The sequence below is a fragment of the Nomascus leucogenys genome, chromosome 5 (genome assembly GCF_006542625.1).
Source record: "Nomascus leucogenys isolate Asia chromosome 5, Asia_NLE_v1, whole genome shotgun sequence".
Lineage (NCBI taxonomy): Eukaryota > Metazoa > Chordata > Mammalia > Primates > Hylobatidae > Nomascus > Nomascus leucogenys.
Genome location: NC_044385.1, coordinates 136,801,544 through 136,822,870, shown reverse-complemented (window position 1 = coordinate 136,822,870; position 21,327 = coordinate 136,801,544). Strand labels below are relative to the sequence as shown.

Here is a 21,327-nt window from a genome sequence, read left to right as displayed (position 1 = left end):
ACTATACTACAAGGCTACAGTAACTCTTAGGTATTTTTTAATGGAGACTGTGTTAGTCTGTTTTCATGCTGCTAATAAAGACATACCTGAGACTGGGAAGAAAAAGAGGTTTAATTGGATTTACAGTTCCACATGGCTGGGGAGGCCTCAGAAACATGGCAGGAGGCAAAAGGCACTTACATGGTGGTGGCAAGAGAAAATGAGGAAGAGGCAAAAGCAGAAACCCCTGATAAAACCATCAGATCTCGTGAGAGTTATTCACTACCACAAGAGCAGCATGGGAAAGACTATGCCCCCATGATTCAATTGCCTCCCCCTGGGTCCTTCCCACAACACGTGGGAATTCTGGGAGATACAATTCGAGATTTGAATGGAGACACAGCCAAACCATATCAGAGACCTACTTGAGATTTGAGGGTGTGTGGTGTGTCACTGTCCCTCGGTGAGGCGCTTTGCCTGTGTTTCCACACTCACTGTGGCACTCCTCTCTGGTTCTCCGTGTGTCTTCCTAGATGTCACCCTCCACAGGCTCCAGTATTCCTGTCTGTCTATGACACACATCTCTGTGCCTTCTTGACTTCTTTGAGTTGGTTATGACCTAGGTCTGGCTCCTTCATTGAATGAGTTTAATGTGTCTTTATTTTTACATCTGTATTAGAGTCATGATTTTGCCGTTTTTGGAAAATTATTTTTTAACACGTGTCAAGGTAGAATTGCTTTAAAATCCCACTCATAGATTCAATGCAATCACTATCATAATTCCAATGGCATTTTTTACAGAAATAGAAAAAAATTCTAAAATTTATGTGGAACGACAAAAGACCCAAAATAGCCAGCAAAATTCTTGCTCAATTTTGAGCAATAATAAAGTTGGAAGCATCACACTGCCTGACTTCAAAATATGCTACAAAGCTATAGTAATCAAAACAGCATGACCTCAGCATGAAAACAGACACATTGACCAATGGAACAGGGTAGAGTGCCCAGAAACAAATCCACACGTTTACTGTCAGTTGATCTTTGACAAAGATGCCAAGAACCTTTGGGGAAAGGACAGCCTCTTCAATAAATGGTACCAGGGAAACTGGATATTCATATGCACAACAAAACCAGACCCTTGTCTCACACCATATACAAAAATCAGGCTGGGTGCCTGTAATCCCAGCATTTTGGGAGGCTGAGGTGGGTGGATCACTTGAGGTCAGGAGTTTGAGACCAGCCTGGCCAACATGGTGAAACCGCATCTCTACTAAAAATACAAAAATTGGCCAGGTGTGGTGGCAGGTGCCTGTAATCCTAGCTACTCAGGAGGCCAAGGCAGGAGAATCACTTGAACCTGGGAGGCAGAGGTTGCAGTGAGCCGAGATCACACCACTGCACTCCAGCCTGGGTGACAGAGTGAGACTCTGTCTCAGAAAAAAAAAAAAAAAACCCACATTTGATTAAAGATTCAAGCATAAGACCCGAAACTATAAAACTATTAGAAGAAAACATAAGAAAAAAGCTTTGCAGTGTTGGTCTGGCTAATGACTCTTTTTTATGTGACTCCAGAAAGCACAGAGAACAAAAGCAAAAATAGACAAATGGGAATGCATCAAACCAAAAAGCTTCTGCAGAACAGAAGAAACAATCAACAGAATAAAGAGAGACCATCCAGAATGGGAGGAGATATTTGGAAAGCATACAGCTGATAAGGGATTAATATCCAAAATATATAAGGAACTCAAACAACTGAGTAACAAGAAAACAACCAGATTAAACAATGAGCAAAGGGCCAGGTGCCATGGCTCGCACCTATAATCCCAGCACTTTGAAGGCTGAGGTGTCAGAGGATCACTTGAGGCCAGAAGTTCAAGAACAGGCTGGGCAACATAGTGAGACCCTGTCTCCACAAAAAAATAAGAAAAATTAGCCAGACAAGGTGGTGCACATCTGTAGTCCCACCTACGTGGGAGGCTGAGGCAGGAGGATCGCTTCAGCCCAGGAGTTTGAGGTTCCAGTGAGCCAAGATCACACCACCGCACTCCAGCCTGGGTGACAGAGTGAGACTTTGTCTCTAAAATAAAAAAAAAAAAAATGAGCAAAGGTCTTGAACTGAATAGACATTTCTCAAAAGAAGACATACAAATGGCCAACAGGTATATGAAAAAATGTTCAATATGACTAATTGCAGAGAGAGCCAGGTTAGAAGTACAGTGAGCTGTCAGGTCACACCTGTTAGAATGGCTGTCATCAGAAAGACAAAGGGTAAGTGCTGGTGAGGATGTGGAGAAAAGTGAACCCCACACGGTGCTGGTGGGAATGGGAATGGGTATGGCCATGGTGGAAGACATGATGGTGCCTCAAAAAATTAAAACTAGAACTAACAAATGATCCAGCAGTCCCACTGCTGGGTATCTATCTGGAAGAAAGGAAATCAGTATTTCTCAGAGACGTCTGCACTCCCGTGTTCACAGTAGCCAAGATACAGAATCAACCTAAGCTTCCATTGATGTGCACGGATCAAGAAAATGTAAATATACACCGTGGAGTACTATCCAAGCTTAGAAAAGGGAGAAATCCTGTCGGTTGTGAACCTGGAGGACATCATGGTAAGTGAAATAAGCCAGATACAGAAAGACAAATACCACATAGTCTCACTGATGCCTGGCATCTGAATAAGTTGAACTCACTGAAGCAGAGTGGAATGGTGGTTACAAGGGGCTGGCAGGTGGGTGGGGAGAGGGAATTGGGGAGTTTTTAATCAAAGGCTACAAAGATTCAGTTCTGCAGGCTGAATAAGTTCTGGAGGTCTAATGTAGAGCCCCAGGCAGGTGGCTGTAGCTAACAGTACCATTTCATAGGCTTGAAATTGGCTTAAAGGGTAGAGTTTAACATGTTCTCTCTGCACACCCTTGGTAACTATGTGCAGTGATAGATGTGTTAATTAGCTTAATAGGGGTAATCATTTCATAGTACACCAAAATATCATGTTGTACATCTTAAATATGTACAAATTTTGCTTGTCATTTATACCCCAGTAAAGCTGAGAATAAAATACAGCAAGTGTTCTGATTAAAAACAAAACAAAACTCGTCATCCTGCACGTTGTGCCCATGTACCCTAAAACTTAAAGTATAATAATAATAAAATTAAAACAAAACAAAACAAAAACAAAACCAACAAACACCCTTATTGTTTGGCAGTTCCTGCCCCAGGCTGTTTGCACCCCTTTCCTGCTGATGGTGGCCACTGGTTACTGTCTCCGTGGGTGAGCATCTGGGGTCTCTGATTCCAGATGTGTGAAATGTGGACACAGATAGTGAGGAGAAAGAAATGCAACTGTGAGTACATGTATGTGTGCATGGCATGTACGTGCATGTATGTGAGTGTGTGTGGGTGGCTTGAAACTCTGCCTGGCACTTGAAGTAAACTCGCAGTCAGTTATCCCTTAGGGAAGTCCCTTTGGAAGGAATACTGACTTGGTTAAAGGAATCAGATCCAGTTGGTGCAGGGACACTGAGGAAGCTGAGCCCCAGGCAGGCGAAGGGCTCTGGCCCAGAGAGTTCCGCTAATACCAAGATTAGGGCAGGCAGTTCCCTGCTAACCTGGCTGCTTTTCCTGAAAAATGAGAAGTCAGAAGGAATGGAGGAAGTTTTAAATACTCTCCAAATTGACATTGTCACTGGAACTCTTCTAGTGAATCTTGTGTTAATGAGAAGATAAGAACCTTTCAGGTGTGCCAGTGTGTGTTTTACAGCTAAATCTGTTCTATAAGTGTATTTTTTGAGACTTGCCTGTTTCTGTTAATATCGGAGTGTTAAAGAACATCTCTTTGAGTAATTTGGTTTTATCATTGAACTATTTTTAGTAAATTCATGTCTGAAGAGTGACGTGATTTGAGAACTAAGCTTCTTATTGCTTTACACTAGTCATTTTTCCAGAAGCCAAGTAGTGAGCCACAGGTGGAACTACTTTACCTGCAGTTAATGATTTGAGTGGTTCGTATGGCGTATGACACTTGCTTTATTTTCAGTTTATCCTTCAGATCATCGAGCAGAAGCAACAGAAATGACACATGCAGATTTGGGTAAAAATGCATTGATGTGGCCAGACGTGGTGGCTCACGCCTGTAATCCCAGCACCTTGGGAGGCTGAGGCGGGCGGATCACCTGAGGTCAGGAGTTCAAGACCAGCCTGGCCAACATGGTGATACCCCGTCTCTACTAAAAATATAAAAAATTAGCCGGGCGTGGTGGTGGGCGCCTGTAATCCCAGCTACTTGGGAGGCAGAGGCAGGAGAATCGCTTGAGCCCAGGAGGTGGAGGTTGCAGTGAGCCGAGATTGCACCATTGCACTCCAGCCTGGGCAGCAAGAGTGAGACTCCATCTCAAAAACAAAAACAAAAACAAAGAACAAAAAATGCATTGATGTATGTTTAAATGTGAAAAATCCATTTTCCTGGCATACTTCTCCTCTGCCTCATGTGTTGCAGTTCCATTAATTGGAAATGGTTTTGGGTTTGGACTCTTATTTCAAAGAGGAAAAAAGCTTCATTTCGCGTGCAGGGGTTTGGATGGCTGTCGGTCAGTATTTGCCAAGCAGTCCTGGTAGTTGAGTCTCTGGATGTAGACAGTCATTAAGCAGGACTGCAATACTGATTTTTATTTTATTACCAATATAAACCCTTGGACTTGCTAGACTAGAAAAGTAATCATCCTCCTTTATGTTATAAAGCACAGCTATGTTTTTGAATGCCCTTTAATTGTCATAGACTATTCAGAACAAAATTAAAGCAACTATAAATGCAAGCAACTACATTGGATTACTGAATTTGAATTATTAGCTTATTTAAAAAATAAGGTTACCTAATCACCTCCTTTCTTCCTGTGATTGATGAATTTGTCTTGAGGTTTTAGTTCTCTCTTCTGGCAGAAAAACGTTACTATTAGAAGGGTAGGATTGTTATCAACTCCACAGTCATATCCGGCTGCTGGATGTTGGCTCAGAGTATTTTCTTGGTACAATTGAGCAGAGTTTTCATGAGATTTTTCCTGGATGGCGACAGGTAACCATCGTGGGGCTCTCGCCTGGCCAGGGACAGTGGAGGAAGCTTGGTCTCAGAGTAGGAACGTGAGGGAAGTGCACAGCTGAGCACAGGATGGTTCTTTCACAGTCTCGCCCCTGCTGCCTTGCTGGGAGGAAACAGCCATCCCCAGGGAGCTGGTTTTCTGGGAGTGGATTCAGGCATTTTGCTCTTGATGCATATCTTGACTTTTGGGTTTGCTCAGCCCTTCTTTATTTCTTTTTCTTTTCTTTTCTCTTTTTTTTTTTTGAGACAAGATCTCTCTCCGTCACCCAGGCTGGAGTGCAGTGGTGTGGTCATAGTTCACTACAACCTCTGCCTCCTGGGCTCAGGTGATCCTCCCACCCCAACCTCCCCAGTAGCTGGGACCACAGGGGCGCACCACCACACCCTGCTAATTTTTGTATTTTTTGGAGAGACAAAGTCTCACCATGTTGCCCAGGCTGGTCTTGGACTCCTGAGCTCAAGCAATCCTCCCTCCTTTGCCTCCCAAAGTATGGGATTACAGTCATGAGCCACCGTGCCTGGCCTTTTTCTTTTAGATTAGGAAATACCAACAGTCTTTTTTCTTTTTCTTTTTTTTCTTTTCTTTTTTTTTTTTTTTTTTTTTTTGAGACAAGTTCACGCTCTGTCACCCAGGCTGGAGTGCAGTGGCACAACCACGGCTCACTGCAGCCTTGACCTCCCAGGCTCAAGTGATCCTCCTGCCTCAGCCTCCCAAGTAGCTGGGCCTATAGGTGAACACCACCATGCCCACTAATTTTTGTATTTTCTGTAGAGATGAGGTTTTGCCATGTTGCCCAGACTGGTCTCAAACTCCTAGGCTGAAATGATCCACCCGGCTTGGCCTTCATTCTTTTTTCTAACTCTTTTTTTCCTGACCCATCCTGGTGGAGGACCTGAAGCTGACAGTGTGGCATGGTTGTTGGGAACAGGAACCCTGGACTCTGCTTGCTGGAGTTCAAGGCCTGCCTCTGCCATTTGCTGCCCACGTGACCAGGGCCCGTGTGACTGGGGCCTGCATGCTTGTCTCATCTGGGCTGGGGGTGATGCACCGAGCCCCGCAGGGTCATGGGAGCTGAACCACTGAAGAGGCATTGCCTGCACATAGTGAGGGCTCGAGGGCATCAGCTGTTTCTAAAAGCTGTTAGTAGTGGCTGGACTCACTTTAGGAACCGGAATGTCATACATCCCAAGTCAGCGCCTGGCCCTGCTCTTCTGCTTGATTGAGGATGCAGCTCCTGATGTCTAGGAGATGGTGGTGCTCCCACCCTGAGGTTGGTCTGTCTATGATGAGACACTGTCCTCTTCATGAGTTTAGTGGCAGCTTCCTCTTCAAGGCGCGGACAATTGATGGCTTCTTTGGCTGGACAAATCATTCGTTTTTCTTTGATATCTTTCTCAGTGGTTACTGCCTCTTCCCACATTTCTGAAGAAGGACAATGAACTGGCCAACTTCTTGCTGTGTAAATTGGGTTAGAGGGCATTGCTTATTCCTTATACTGGTGGCATTAGGTTGATGTAAAAACAGTGAAGTGGCCGGGCATGGAAGCCCACGCCTGTAATCCCAGCACCATGGGAGGCCAATGTGGGAGGACTGCTTGAGCGCTGGAGTTCAAGACCAACCTGGGCAATAATAGTGAGACCCCATCTGTACCAAAAAAAAAATAAATAAATAAAAATAAAAATTACCCAGGCGTAGTGGCGTAAGCCTGTAGTCCCAGCTACTTGGGAGTCTAAGGCAGAGGATTGTTTGAACCTGGGAGGTCACAGCTGCAATGAGCTATGATTGCACCACTGCACTCCAGCCTGGGTGACAGAGCGAGACCCTGTCTCAAAAAAAAAAACACTTGGACACAGGAAGGGGAACATCACACAGCGGGGCCTGTTGTGGGGTGAGGGGAGAGGGGAGAGGGGAGGGACAGCATTGGGAGATATACCTAATGTAAATGACGAGTTAATGGGTGCAGCACACCAACATGGCACATGTATACATATGTAACAAACCTGCACGTTGTGCACATGTACCCTAGAACTTAAAGCATAATAATAAAAAAAAAATTCCCATTAAAAAAAAAAGTACAAGTAAAATAAACATAAAAACAACACCCCGCCAAAAAAAGCCATTTTAGGCCAGGTGCGGTGGCTCACGCCTGTAATCCCAGCACTTTGGGAGGCCGAGGCGGGTGGATCACGAGGTCAGGAGATCGAGACCATCCTGGCTAACACAGTGAAACCCTGTCTCTACTAAAAATACAGAAAATTAGCCAGGTGTGGTGGCGGGCGCCTGTAGTCCCAGCTACTTGGGAGGCTGAGGCAGGAGAATGGCGTGAACCCCAGGGTGCGGAGCCTGCAGTGAGCTGAGATCGCGCCACTGCACTCCAGCCTGGGTGACAGCTAAACTCTGTCTCAAAAAAAAGAAAAAAAAAGCCATTTTAGATATTTCTGTGCATGTGATTTCTGTGAGCTGTGACTTGTTTCAGGAAGCGAGCAGTTCTGCTGACAGGCTTGGAGGTGGCCCTGCCTCCTCCTCTTTGAACTCTGGTTGTCTGAGTTCAGTGTTCTCTGGCCCATCCTCACTGACTTCTCCTTTAGTGAGGTTCACTGAAGTTCATCATCATCTTGATTCTTTCCTCGGGGAGAGGAAGTGGGGAGGCGACGGAAGCAGAAGCTTCTCTTGGCTGCCTGACTCTCACGTGGACCTTGGTGAGAGGAGACGTCATCCTTCCTGACTTTCGGTGCCTGTCTAGGGGGAGGCCATCCACCTGCCGCCCAGTCCATGCTTTAGTAGGGGTCTTAGTCACCAAGTTCCACAAAGTGGGGGGCTTCAAACAGCAGAAGCTCATCCTCTCCCCATCCTGGAGGTGGGGTCTGAACTGGCGTCGGCAGGGCCATGCGCCTCGGGAGGCTGCAGGGAGAGGCTGTTCCCGCCACTCTCCAGCTCCTGACTGGTGCTGGCCATCCTCGCCTGCGGAGCCGCGGCTCTCATCTCTGCCTCTGTTTCCCCATGGTCTCCTCCCCAGGGGGCTGCCTTCACACCGTCTTCGCCTCTGTGTCTCTGGGTGTCTTCTCTAATAAGGACACCAGTTAGATTGGATTAAGGGCCTGCCGTACTCCATGTGGTCACATTTTAGCTAATCACTCTGCAGAGACCCTGTTTCCAAATGAGGCCACGTTCATGGGTGCCAGAGAGGAAGACTTGAACATGTGTTTTCAAACCCATAATAATACATTTATGATTCCATTTTTAAACAGAAAGTGGTGTTTCCTGCCCTCTGGTTCACCTTCAAGGAGAGAAATGAAATCCATGTCTGTGTTCGAAGGCCCTGCGTGGCCAGAGCTTCGGGTACTGCTGCTGGGCTGAGAGCACGGCGTGGTCCAGTGGGCGCTCAGCAGTGCCGGTCCAGCCACTGCATGGAAGGCCTGGGCCCAGCGTGCCGGGTGTGTGCGGGGCTTCACGGCTGCCTTTGAAAAGTTAGTCACTGCACAGGCATTTTATGGAAGGGCCCAAGCTGTGAGGCACTCAGAGCAGGCAGGAGGAGGAGAGGTGGAATCTAGGGAATGGGCTCCAATCTCGCCAATAGAGTCTCTGAGCCTTGACTTGTAGGTCTGCAAAAATGGAAAACAGAGACTTCCCAGGGTGGTTTAAGGATCCATGAAGACGCGACCCACGAAGTGGTTGTATGAATTAGCCTCATATGTTATTTATTCATTTCCGTAACTTCATGTCTCCTTCATGCCTGTTCCGAGTAGCCCGTGAGTGTCTGCTGTGGTCCGGGAGCTGCACCTGCTGTTCAGAGTGGGTTCGGGTTGGGGGTCTCCGGCTCTGAGCAGAGTCTGCTCTGTGCTTTCCAGCATGGTAGCCACTGGCCACACGTGGCTTGGACTTAGAGATGTGGCTAGTTCTAGGTGAGATGTGTGCTTTTCAAAACGAGGAATAATTCTGAATTTAAATTCCTCATTACATTCTCCATCTCCCTGCCAATAAAAGATGTTCCTGGGCTGGGCACAGTGGCTCAGGCCTGTAATCCCAGCACTTTAGAAGGGCGAAGCGGGGGGATCACTTGAGCTCAGGAGTTTGAGACCAGGCTGGGCAACTTAGTGAGACCTCATCTCTACTAAAAATCAAAAAGTTAGCCAGGCGTGGTGGTGCACACCTGTAGTCCCAGCTGCTTGGGAGGCTGAGGTGGGAGGATCGCTTGAGCCCAGGAGGATGAGGTTGCAGTGAGCCATGATTGAGCCACTGCCCTCCAGCCCGGGTGACAGAGCGAGACCCTGTCTCTATTTAAAAAAAAAAAAAAATGTTGCTGGGTATGTCTTCTGCTCTTCGTTTTGGAAATCATATTTTTCCTGTTTTACTGCTTAGTTGTTGAACAGCTGGCAGGAGAGGACTTGTGCATTTATGGTGAGGTCCGGTTTTGTGGAGTTCACACTCTTTTGAAGCCTGCTAGGAAGCCCCCCGCGGTGCACAGTAAAGGCTGTTCATACTGGATCAGCATTTGGAAAGATAACTGCCCGGGCAAGGAACCCTCAATGAAGTGGCCAGTTTGGGTCAAAGTGATCCTTGCAGTTTTCTGAAAAGCCCCTGTCATGCCACTTCCCCTGCCCTGGACATTTGTTTGGCTGAGGGGCAAGGCAGGGGTTGGGGCGTGGTCGGCACCCTTGACCGGCACACCCGTACATCACGGTGGCAGCACCTCTTTGTTTGTGGGGGCTCGGCTTCAGGGGACAGCCTGAAAATGGGGGAGCTGTACAGGCCTCTCTGGAGAGCCTCAGCTTTGCAGACAGCCTCCATCCCAGGGAAGCAAGTGAGCAGTCCACGTGAATAAGGCAGCCAGGCTTCCCCAGAGAAACAGACCCAACAGAGGGTGTGTGAGCTCAGGCAAGGTGGCTCTGTTGCTGTCTGGGGGCTGAATTCCTTCGTCTCTGGAAGAGCTCAGTCTTTACTTCTCAGGCCATCAGCTGATTAGACGAGGCCTACCACATCACAGAGGGCCGTCTGCTTTCTCACATCCACTGATGTAAATGCTGATCCCATCTAAAAAACACCTTCCCAGCCATGTCCAGGCTAGTGCAGGACCAAACTGCTGGACACTGGGGCCCGACCACATACGGTTCCCCATCACGGTGGGTGGAGGCTGGCAAGCCCATTGGCTCTCTGGAGGCTTTGGTGCATGTGGGTTCTGGGGGGAGGGCCTGCCTACTGCTTGGGGCCCTTGCCTGCTAGCTCTCCACTTTCCACATACTGGTGGGGGGCGGGTGTGTCCAGCCAGGCCCTGTGCTGGCTCCAGGCAGCCCAGCTCCATTCATGCACCCGGGGACTCTTGTGGGCCCTCCTTACTGTACTAAAATCAACAAGCAGTTGAATACAATGTTGGTTACAGTAGTCAATTATTTATTCTTTTCTAATGCTCCTGAGGGGATGGTTGCTTCCACATCCCATTCTGTCTTTTTGGGGTAGGGTCTTGCTCTGCTGCCCGGGCTAGAGTGCAGTGGTACTATCACAGCTCACTGCAGCCCAACCTCCTGGGCTTAAGCGATCCTCCTGCCTTAGCCTCCTCAGAGCAGCTGGGACTACAGGCACATACCACCATACCCAGCTCATTTTTAAAACTTTTTTGTAGAGATAGGGACTCACTGTGTCACCCAGGCTGGTCTCAAACTCGGGCTCAAGGGATCCTCTCACCTCAGCCTTCTGAAGTGCTAGGATTACAGGTATGAACCACTGTGCCTGGCCTCCACGCACCATTATTTAACCAAGTTCACTATCAGATAGTTTAAAAAAAACAAACCTAGTGGGAATGTAGATTATGCCTGTGGAGATGGTCCCATGACTCTAAACTTTAGCCAAAACTCATCAACTTTACAAAACAGAACTAAAATAACCTTTTGGCTCGTATTTGTGGATGCGACCTGCAAACACTGGAGAAAGCATGTAGTGGTAGTTTTGAACAATCTCTGAAGGGAAGTACGTCACAGCTCCTCTAGGCTGCGCTGCTGCTGGTGCCATTGCTGGAGTTGCTTATTTTGCTCCCACCTCTGGTCTGGGAATATGCACTTTTCCTTTCCTCAGGTTGTCACACTGATGTTTTGTGAGCTCCCTGCCAGGGGGCTGTCCGATCTGGCAAGGCAGAGAACTCATCTTAAAAGTTTCTGTTCTCCACTGGGCACAGTGGCTCATGCCTGTGACCTCAGCACTTTGGGAGGCCAAGTTGGGAATATAGCATGAGCCCAGGAGTTCAAGACCAGCCTGGGCAGCATAGTAAGTCCCCATCTCTACACAAACATAAAAGAAATTAGCTGGGTGTAGTGGTGTGCACCTGTGGTCCCAGCTACTCGGAAGGCTGAGGGGGGAGGAATACTTAAGCCCAGAAGATGGAGGCTGCATTGAGCCATGATCATACCACTGCACCTCAGCCTGGGTGACAGAGCAAGACTCTGTCTCAAAAAAATAATAATTAAATAAAATAGGCTGGGCGTGGTGCCTCACGCCTGTAATCCCAGCATTTTGGGAGTCCAAGGTGGGTGGATCACTTGAGGTCAGGAGTTCGAGACCAGCCTGGCCAACATGGTGAAACCCTGTCCCTACTAATAATACAAAAATTAGCTGGGTGTGGTGGTGTGTGCCTGTAATCCCAGCTACTAGGGAGGCTTAGGCAGGAGAATTGCTTGAACCCGGGACGTGGAGTTTGCAGTGAGCTGAGATTGCATCACTGCACTCCAGCCTGGGCAACAGAGCAAGACTCTGTCTCTAAAAAAAAGTAAATAAATAATGAAAGTTCCTATTGTCTCAGTGTTTGCATTTCCTGGTAGGGCTCACTTTTCAATGAATTGAAATACCAAGCTTTCTAATTCTTACATTTCAATAGCTGCCTTTTTATTTCCCACTTTCACTGGGTAAATTGCTGATTTTCACTCCTGGTGCATGTGGTATTCACCTGAGGAGCTTTTAAAGCTGATACAAATGCCAGCCCCACTCTTGATCCTGGCAGCTGGGTCAGGGTCTGAGCATCAGTATTTTTTAAGTCTCTCCACCTCATGCTTCAGATGTGAGCCAAGGGTGTCTGTGGCTTCTGATGGCTGTCTCAGCCCACTCTCTTATTTAAACCGTTAGTGAAAATGACACAGCACTTGGGGTAGAAGCCTGGCTGTGTCTGGCTTTGGGAAGGCTAAAGAGTGAAATGGAAAGCACTTGGGCAGTTTTCGGTTCCGCAACAGCGGATCGGGATTACTGTGGGTGCTGACTTCCCTTCCCCTTGTGCCTGAACCCTGGGCCATGTCAGCTCCGCTGATCTGGCAACATCCGGAGCACCCCCAGGACCAGGGAAAAGGTCATCATCTGAGAATAAGAAACGTAGAAGATTGGTCCACTGCAAAAGCGCTCAGTCGGCCCCAGGAGGTAGTGTGTAAATGGAGGGATGACGAGACCCGGGACACGGGCAGCCCTGGGACGGTGGCGTCCATCCTTAGCTTTAGGGAGGAATCTCACGATTTATGGAACGAACACTTCTATTATAGGGCCTAATATGCTGGGTATAGCTCCAGGCAGTTTACCTGTGTGCAGATTGTGGTTTCTCAGCCACCCTTTGGCAGGTGCGACCCACATTTTAGTGATGGGGAAACTGAGGTACTGCGTGTCTAAGTGACTTGCCCAAGGTCACACGGTGGGGATTTGAATGTAGTCTGTCTCTAGAGTGGGGGCTCTTTACCAGAACGCTCTGCAGTCCCTGCCCAGCGCATTAGCCGGCACTTCCAGGATAGTTCTCTGCGTAAAATTGGGAGCTCCTGGGAAGGTGGCTGCACTCTGCAAATGCCTGTGCTCTGTGGGATCACAGGGCGGAGGCAGGCTTTTCTCCTGCCCGGCAGCCCACCTCAAAGGGGCCCTAGGCCCCTTCCTCTGCTTCTGGGAGTGGTTAGGCCAGACTCCCTGGGGTGCCTGTTGTCGGCACGATTGTCAGGGCTCCACCTCTCCTGTGTCTGTTGCCCACCTCCTTCTCCATCTGTGCCTCAGCTTCTCCTTCTGTAAAACATGGGAAATGGAAGCCTGCACGAGCATAATAAACCCTGAGGACTCACACTGTGCTGGCCATGCTTCTTCCCATCGCTAATGCAGCGCTTCCTGTCCTTGATACGGGGACGGGGACGGGATTGTGGAAGTTAACAGCTCATTCCCTGCTATAAATTACCAAGTCCTGTTCTGGCTTCCGTTTCTCTTGTTTAGACAGAACTTAAACCTCATAAAGTGAATGGAATTAGCTCTTTAGGCGAACAGACACAATTGTGTTTTTAGATCTGTGAATTCGAGAAACAAACCTGGTGGGACCTGCCTCCTGAGGGCCCTGCATAGAGGTGGGGCGGGTGGGACCTACTTCCCCAGGGTCCTGTGTCTGTGTGGAGGTGGAGTGGGTGGGATCTGCCTCCCCAGGGCCCTGTGTAGAGGTGGGGCGGGTGGGATCTGCCTCTCCAGGGCCCTCTGTAGAGGTGGGGTGGGTGGGACCTACTTCCCCAGGGTCCTGTGTCTGTGTAGAGGTGGGGCGGGTGGGACCTACTTCCCCAGGGCCCTGTGTCTGTGTGGAGGTGGAGTGGGTGGGATCTGCCTCCCCAGGGCCCTGTGTAGAGGTGGGGCGGGTGGGATCTGCCTCTCCAGGGCCCTCTGTAGAGGTGGGGTGGGTGGGACCTACTTCCCCAGGGTCCTGTGTCTGTGTAGAGGTGGGTGGGGGGTGGGACCTACTTTCCCAGGGTCCTGTGTCTGTGTAGAGGTGGGTGGGGGGTGGGACCTACTTTCCCAGGGTCCTGTGTCTGTGTAGAGGTGGGGTGCGTGGGACCTACTTCCCCAGGGACCTGTGTCTGTGTAGAGGTGGAGTGGGTGGAATCTGCCTCCCCAGGGCCCTGTGTCTGTGTAGAGGTGGGGTGAGTAGGACTTGCCTCTCCAGGGCCCTGTGTAGAGGTGGGGTGGGTGGGACCTGCCTCTCCAGGGCCCTGTGTAGAGGTGGGGTGGGTGGGACCTGCCTCCCCAGGGCCCTGTGTCTGTGTAGAGGTGGGGTGGGTGGGACTTGCCTCTCCAGGGCCCTGTGTAGAGGTGGGGTGGGTGGGACCTGCCTCCCCAGGGCCCTGTGTCTGTGTAGAGGTGGGGTGGGTGGGACCTACTTCCCTAGGGCCCTGTGTCTGTGTAGAGGTGGGGTGGGTGGGACCTGCCTCCCCAGGGCCCTGTCTGCAGTGAACAGGGCATCTTCATTTCTGGCTGCTCTGGACTCACGGTTAAAGTCCTGGTCAGTTTTGCTGCATTGCAATAGTTTGTCCAACAGTGTGGCTGATCAGACATGGGAGGTATTCTTACAGATTCAGGTTTCCCTCACCACCAGGGGTAACTGATGTCTTCATCTGTATGTGTTGGTGACATAAAGCTTAGCAGATCACTTATGGATTTGCTACATAGACGAGTAATAATTCCTGGACAAGTGGAACCTAGAGCCCCAGGCCCCGGTCACTCACCCACTCACCCACTCACCCATCCTCCCGTCTGCTTGGCCCGAAGACAGCCCAGGCAAAAAGGCGGGAGAGTCTGGCGGAAGGCTGGGCTCCTTCCTCAGGCTTGAACCCATGCCCCCAGCCCTGATGATGTCAGGCCCGTGTTGGTAGTGGGCACACAGGCTTGGCAGCCTGGCTCCGTTCACCAGACCAGGGTTGGCAGCTCACCAACCCTTGGCTGCATTGGTTGAATTTGAACCAATTTGTGATTTTTCTCTTTTGCCCTGTTTCTGGGGCAGCCTGGGGCTCTGGCATCCCCAGAATTGGACCTGAGGCTGTTTATTTCTCCAGGAAAGTCCAAGTAAACCACCAGAACTCTCAGCGCTTTGGTTTCAGGATTGGTACTGAGGGACTCCGGTCTGGGGGAGAAGGCAGGAGAGATAGAGATGCCTGATCCTGTCTCCAGGGAGAGGGACTTTGAAGTACTCAGTTTAAGCCCATATTTGTAGACAGGAAATCAATACTCTGAGAGATACAGGGGCTGACGTGTGTATGGGGTTGGCAGCAGGGGGCTGATGGCCCAGGTCAGAGCACATTCACAAACTTCCAGAAAACGCATGAGGGTCCTTTGGATTCAAATACACTGTGAATCTGTCAAAACCAAGTGCAAAAGGTCAAGTTGTAGTGACACCATTTTATCTTCATTGTCTTATATTCACTGTCATGCCTTAAATACCAGAGCCCCTACTCAAATTCAATTAGGATTAAATTCAGAACTTCTGTTCCCTGCGGGACTGGCCCTTCTTGCTGTGGACAATGCACTCATTGACAGCAGCCTTTCTATTCCATTAGCAATCCTAAAAGCTATACATTATCTCCAAAGCAGTGTTTTAGAATTTCAAATATGAAAACTGCTTGCTTGTAAATTCTTTAGCTGGGGCAACTGCATTTAATTGGTTTGCATTCATTAATGGGTAGATAACAGATTATAGGGTTCAAGCAACAATTCTTTTTTCTGGCTAGCATTTGTGATTCTTCAGTTCCTACTTCCTTTCATTACTAAGATCTTTCCTTTTATATTATTATTTCCTTTTTTAGTTTTTTAAAGGCAAATCAGACGTTTTTATCTGGAATGGAAAACCATTGTAGGCATAGGCATCAACGCGGTTCTCCCTTTGGCCCTAGTGAACCATGTAACAGAGACTTGAGAAACATTCTTCCAGGGTGGCTGGAATGCCCCCGACTCCGCATTCCCATAGTCACACTCTTGTGAAATCTGGTGGGTAGAAGCTGATGACGTTTTTAGCTCACGTAAAAACCTCATGATGCCTGGACTGTTATCTATGGGATTAGTGTCCTTGAAACAAAAGTCTTAGTACTGTGGTAATGACGAAGAAGCATTTTTCTTTCTTTTCTGTGTTTTGTTTTTTTTTTTTTTTTTTTTTTTGAGATGGAGTTTCACTCTTGTCCAGGCTGGAGTGCCGTGGCGCTATCTCAGCTCACCGCAACCTCTGCCTCCCAGGTTCAAGCAATTCTCCTGCCTCAGCCTCCCGAGTAGCTGAGATTATAGGGACATGCCACCACGCCTGGCTAATTTTGTATTTTTAGTAGGGACGGGTTTTTTCCATGTTGGTCAGTCTGGTTTCAAACTCCCGAACTCAGGTGATCTGCCCACCTCGGCATCCCAAAGTGCTGAGATTCCAGGCCTGAGTCTCTGGCCTTTTTCTTTTCTTTATTATTACCATTTTAAATTTATTTTAGAGATGGGGTCTCACTCTGTTGCTCAGGATGGAGTGCAGTGGCATGATCATAGCTCACTGCAGCCTCGAACTCCTTGGCTCAAGCGACCTTCCCTCCTCAGCCTCCCGAGTAGCTGGGACTACAGGCATGCGTCACCATGCCTGGCTAATTAAAGTATACATATATATATATACTTTACAAATATATATTTGTAGAGATAGGAGCCTTGCTATGTTGCTCAAGCTGGTCTCCAACTCCTGGCTTCAAGCGGTCCTCCTGCCTAGCCTTTTCTTTTTTAAGCTAATGGCTGCTATATTGGGTTTTAAAGGCTCTTGATCATCGTCTTCCGTAGTGGGAGAATGACTGTGGATTCCGGGGACACTGTTTGGTTTCTGCCTGCTGGGGTCCAGTCCAGCTTGACTGGAAACGGATTGACTTCTCAGTCTGAAGCTGACCCCGGGTAGGCGTGCGGAAGGGAGGAATGTCGCCCTTCAGGTGCTGAATTCCAGAGCACAAGCCGCTTGCCAACAGGATGGCTCTGTCGTCCAAACTACAGCATTCCCAGGCTGGCTTTTCCCAGAAGAGGGAGGTGACCCGGGTGGCTCTCGCACTTTGACCCTCAGACTGGAAGCAGGGCGCATTCTTCTGACTCGTACCAGAGCTGGTCTGGGCTCAGCTCCCAGCTCACTTTCCCTCCCCATCCCCGAAGGGCACACTGTCGGCTTTGCTGAAGCAGGAGCTGGAGCCCATGCTCGGGGCCTGGGAGACCACACTGGTCAGTAGACAGGTCTGCCTGGCTCTTCCCACAGGACATGAGTGTGTGTCTCTGTGGGCGCCTCTCTCCAGGGTTGCCCAAGGAGTGACCAGCCTCCCTCAAAATCCAGGCAGCATCGCCCAGCAAGGTTTGAGGACTTGGTGTCATCAGAATGTGGCCATTTCACAAAGATTGGGGATGGGAACGGGATGAAATTTGGTTTTGTTTCTTGGCTATTTGGCTCTAAATAGTGGTTTATTGGCAAAGGACAGTCTGCCTTAGAGAGCCACATGTGTGCAGGTGTCGTGCGTTCAGTCCATGCTCCAAAGCCCCACAGACCAACGGTCCTTAACTTCATTTGTGTCAAGGCCCCCTTGGCCCCTGAGGGGTATGAGCTCAGGACCCCTTCTCAGAACACTGTGCCCAAGTGCATGCAGTCACACACAAAGGTAACCAGCTGTCCTTAAGTACAGTCGTACAGAGCCTTTTAAAATTATGATTGATATGTGGTTCATGGTCCGCATATTAATGAATGGAGGCGTGGCAGGTCTGAAGGGTCATGGGCGTCACGCTGGAGTGTCTGAGGCGTCTGGCATGCGGATGGAAGCACCTGCTGGCCCTGTTGGTGATGAGTGCCCCTTACCGCCATTTCTGCAGTTTGCTGCCAATATTTATGGTGAAAGGAAATGGTAAATTTCAGGTAGAGGGTGGTGAAAACAAAGATGACATTTTCTCCCCCATTCAAGGTCATGGACCCTGTGAATTTGGTTTATGACCCCAGTGGTTAAGAGTCCTTGCTATTGGTCGACACTGTCCACACACTCAGGGGAAGTTGTCCTCAGAGTGACATGGGACCATTTATAATTTAGAAGCTGCCAGTGATGGGCCACTGTTGCATTTGGTTTACCTAAATGTGATCTTTAGAAAATTTTGAATTAGTTTTGAGTGCTTAAAACTTGGGAGATTAAAATCCACATTGTTAGCTTCTTTATAAAAAATCAGAACCAGGCTTACTTTTCCCAGGCGAGGGATTGGAATGGGGCCTGGACACTCCCTGGGTGCCACCTCTCTCTGCGCCAATGCCCCAGCAGCCTCATCCTTGTTCAGAGGCACTTGACCTTGAGTTCTGAGCTCGAGAGTGGAGGCCAGTGCTGTTAGTCAGTCGTTCCCAGCTCTCCCTCCTTTTGGTCTAAGGGCATAGCCCGGGAGGCCACACATGCCCCAGGGGAGGAGGGGAGGAGCTGGCCTGCAGCAGGCGCTATGGGAGCTTCCAGGCCTGTCTGCAGAGGCTCCTTGGGATGGCGTCTGAACACTGGTCTCAGTCTCATTCCTCTTCGAAAGCATGCCCCCGGCAGGTGTGGTGGGGGAGCAGGTGCTTTGTGGTTGGAAGATCTCACTTGGGGTTTGCTCGTTGGTGATTGAAACAAATTCATCACCGGGAGCACCTGTGAAGCCCCTTCCTGCCAGCAGGGAGGGCCCATGCCATGTGCAGCCTGCTCAGTCCGCGAGAGGCAGGTGGGGGCCAAGGTGCATGCTGCTGCCTCTCCCACAGCTGCTTCCTGAGAGCTCATCCCCCCAGTGCGGCAGATGTACCCAACGATGAAAAGCACGCCAAGGCCTGGAGGACGTCCCAGCAGGCGTGCTCGGCTCGGCCCTCCCTGCTGGGGGCTCTCACCTGCTGCGTGCACTGCACCTGTCCCAGGAACCCCTGCCTTGGCCAGATCTGCTCCCCTTGTAGGAGTCTGTCCTCCACATCTGAGTATGCGGAAAGCTTGTGCTACAGACAGGGGTTCAGAATTCTGCCAGAAAGTTCCTAGGTAGCCCTTGAGCAGACTGCCAGGAAGCCGCCTGCCGGTAGGGAGGTGAGCGGGCCCCCTTGGGGATCTGTGCACTGTTGGGGGGTAGAAAAGTGGTCCTGGGGCAGATGTCGGGAACAGGACAGTATGGATGTGCAGGTGTTACCTGTGGGGAGTGTATTCTGACCCGGGTTGATTTGATTAGATGACTGTATTGTAAAAGTACGCAGAGACCGAGACCGGGACCTTTTAATCCTCCTTTTTAGCCATCAATCTGGGGGTCTCTGTGTTTAAATGTAGGATGGTGGCGGGTGTTCCAGTGCCCTGGCCCAGCCTCCCTCGAACGCTGCTGTGCCTGACTCCCCCACACTTCAGTCTCCTCGTGGAAAGTGTGTGTGCCCGCATCGACCTTGTGAGGCTGAAGTGCTGGGGGCACAGGGAGAGCAGAGGCCCACACTCCAGGCACTGCAGGGGTACGTGCCAGCTGGCCCTGTTCCCCGCCAGACCCAGCGACAGACAGCACCTTGTCAGTAGCCAATGTGTTGACGTTGAGCTGTGTCCCGAGGGTTTGATCTCGACCTGGAAATGTTTTGGGAGCAGGTTCCTGGCTGGCCTGCAATTGCCTGCACCTCTGTCTGTTTTAAACCTGAGGACAGGCGGGGCTGCGAATGCTGGGGCCTGGCTCCTCAGGGATTCCGATTCCAGTGAGGGAGGAGAGATGTCCAGTGTGTCCTAAAAATATCGCGAGCACTGCAGGATGCTGTGTGATTCTGGGCAGGTAAGTGCAGGTGTGGTTTACAACCCCTGTTACGGACTCAGAAGCCCTCCCCGCAGCACCTCCTGGGCAGGGCAGCACAGGGCAGCTGGGAGTGCCCAGGGGGTGTAAAGGAGGAGGGTGAAGGGACATGGGCACACTTTGCTTCCGGAGCCTGCGTTCCTGAGTCAGCTTCTATCTCAGCAAGGGCCTTGGCAGTCGCTGCTTTTTTCTGGACATCAGTTCTTGATTCCTTCCATCTCCAGCCACGGCTGGGGCCCGTGCGTGACACCTTTGGAGTTGGTGCTTGAAGGCAGGGAGGGCTGTGTGAATGCCTGAGGCCCGTTCTTCCTGAACATTCTTGGATTCGATTTCCCATCTACTCTGGGCACCCAACAGCTTGCTTCCTTGAGGGGCCGCCTGCTCTGGGGATGGTGCCCATGGGTGGCACATTCTCCATCAACTATGTTTAAGCATTTCATCCTGTGTGTGTTGCCCTAAAAATAAACATCCCTGTGGGACGCTCCCTTGCAGTGTGGCTGGTGGCTATGTTCTGAGTTGAGAGATAACCAATCTTTCTGTCCCTCTTTTCCCACCAGGGCGGGAGCAGTTCCACGGCCTGGGCTCCATGTACTGCCGGGGGGCGGCTGCCATCATCCTCACCTATGATGTGAATCACCGGCAGAGCCTGGTGGAGCTGGAGGACCGGTTCCTGGGCCTGACAGACACAGCCAGCAAAGACTGCCTCTTTGCCATCGTGGGGAACAAAGTGGACCTCACTGAGGAGGGGGCCTTGGCAGGCCAGGAGAAGGAAGAGTGCAGTTCCAATATGGACGCCGGGGACTGTGTCTCCCCCAGGGCGCCTAAGCAGGTGCAGCTGGAGGACGCGGTGGCCCTTTATAAAAAGATCCTCAAGTACAAGATGCTGGATGAGCAGGACGTGCCGGCCGCTGAGCAGATGTGCTTTGAGACCAGCGCCAAGACCGGCTACAATGTGGACCTCCTGTTTGAGACCCTGTTTGACCTGGTGGTGCCAATGATCTTACAGCAGAGAGCTGAGAGGCCGTCACACACAGTGGATATATCCAGTCATAAGTCACCCAAGAGGACCAGATCTGGGTGTTGTGCTTGACTTTTGAGGGCCTCCTGGACTCAGATTGTGCATGTGGGAAGGGGTCTGACCAGGCAAGCTGTGATCTGACAGGAGCAAGGAACACCAAGGAATTATTTTCCAGAATGACACACGCAGCAGAACGCTGGAGTGGAAATGATGGCCGGCTATGAAGAGGAGGTCAACGTGTGTGGTCTCCTCGGTCTCTGTCAGAGGGGTGGGGAGGTGGGGAAACAGGAATCCTCTGCAAAGCCCAGTCTGCAGAGTCGAGACCCCTGGCGCTGTCGGCCCCGCTGCCTGGCACTGGTCCTTTGCAGCCAGCCTCCAACGGCCCGCTCGCCCTTGCACAGGCAGAAGCCTGCGTCTGCACCTGCACCTCCGACCCTTTCAGCACCCTGGGTTGTTACTACATCTTACAACTTCGACGTTTCTTGTTCTCAAGCATTTCTCTTCACTCTGAGTTGTCTTTGGTCCTCCCACTTGGTACTTGTATCTTGATGCTTTATAATCCTGACTCTCGACATTTCATTTATACAAAATCAGGAATAACTTTGTTTTTATACTGATTACAGCAATGTTGGCTACATGTATTATTAAAGAGGATTTTCGGAAAAACTTAGGTATTGAGACTGAACTGAA

The 21,327-nt window shown here is 50.0% G+C and overlaps 1 protein-coding gene across 2 annotated transcripts in view; it reads left to right on the top strand.

Moving 5' to 3' along the window:
* The window catches only part of RAB20 (RAB20, member RAS oncogene family), a 67,563-nt gene that overhangs the window by 19,442 nt on the left and 26,794 nt on the right, over positions 1-21,327 (top strand). Inside the window, exon 2 of one of the 2 annotated variants that reach the window (XR_004030212.1) lies at positions 20,177-20,874. Coding sequence is in view for 1 of the 2 variants with exons in the window: in XM_003270180.4 (XP_003270228.1) it covers positions 20,177-20,709 (533 nt within the window). In the remaining variant the exon portion in view is untranslated. Of the gene's footprint in view, positions 1-20,176; positions 21,308-21,327 lie in introns of those variants that run through there. The other variant, XM_003270180.4, reaches the window with a different exon arrangement.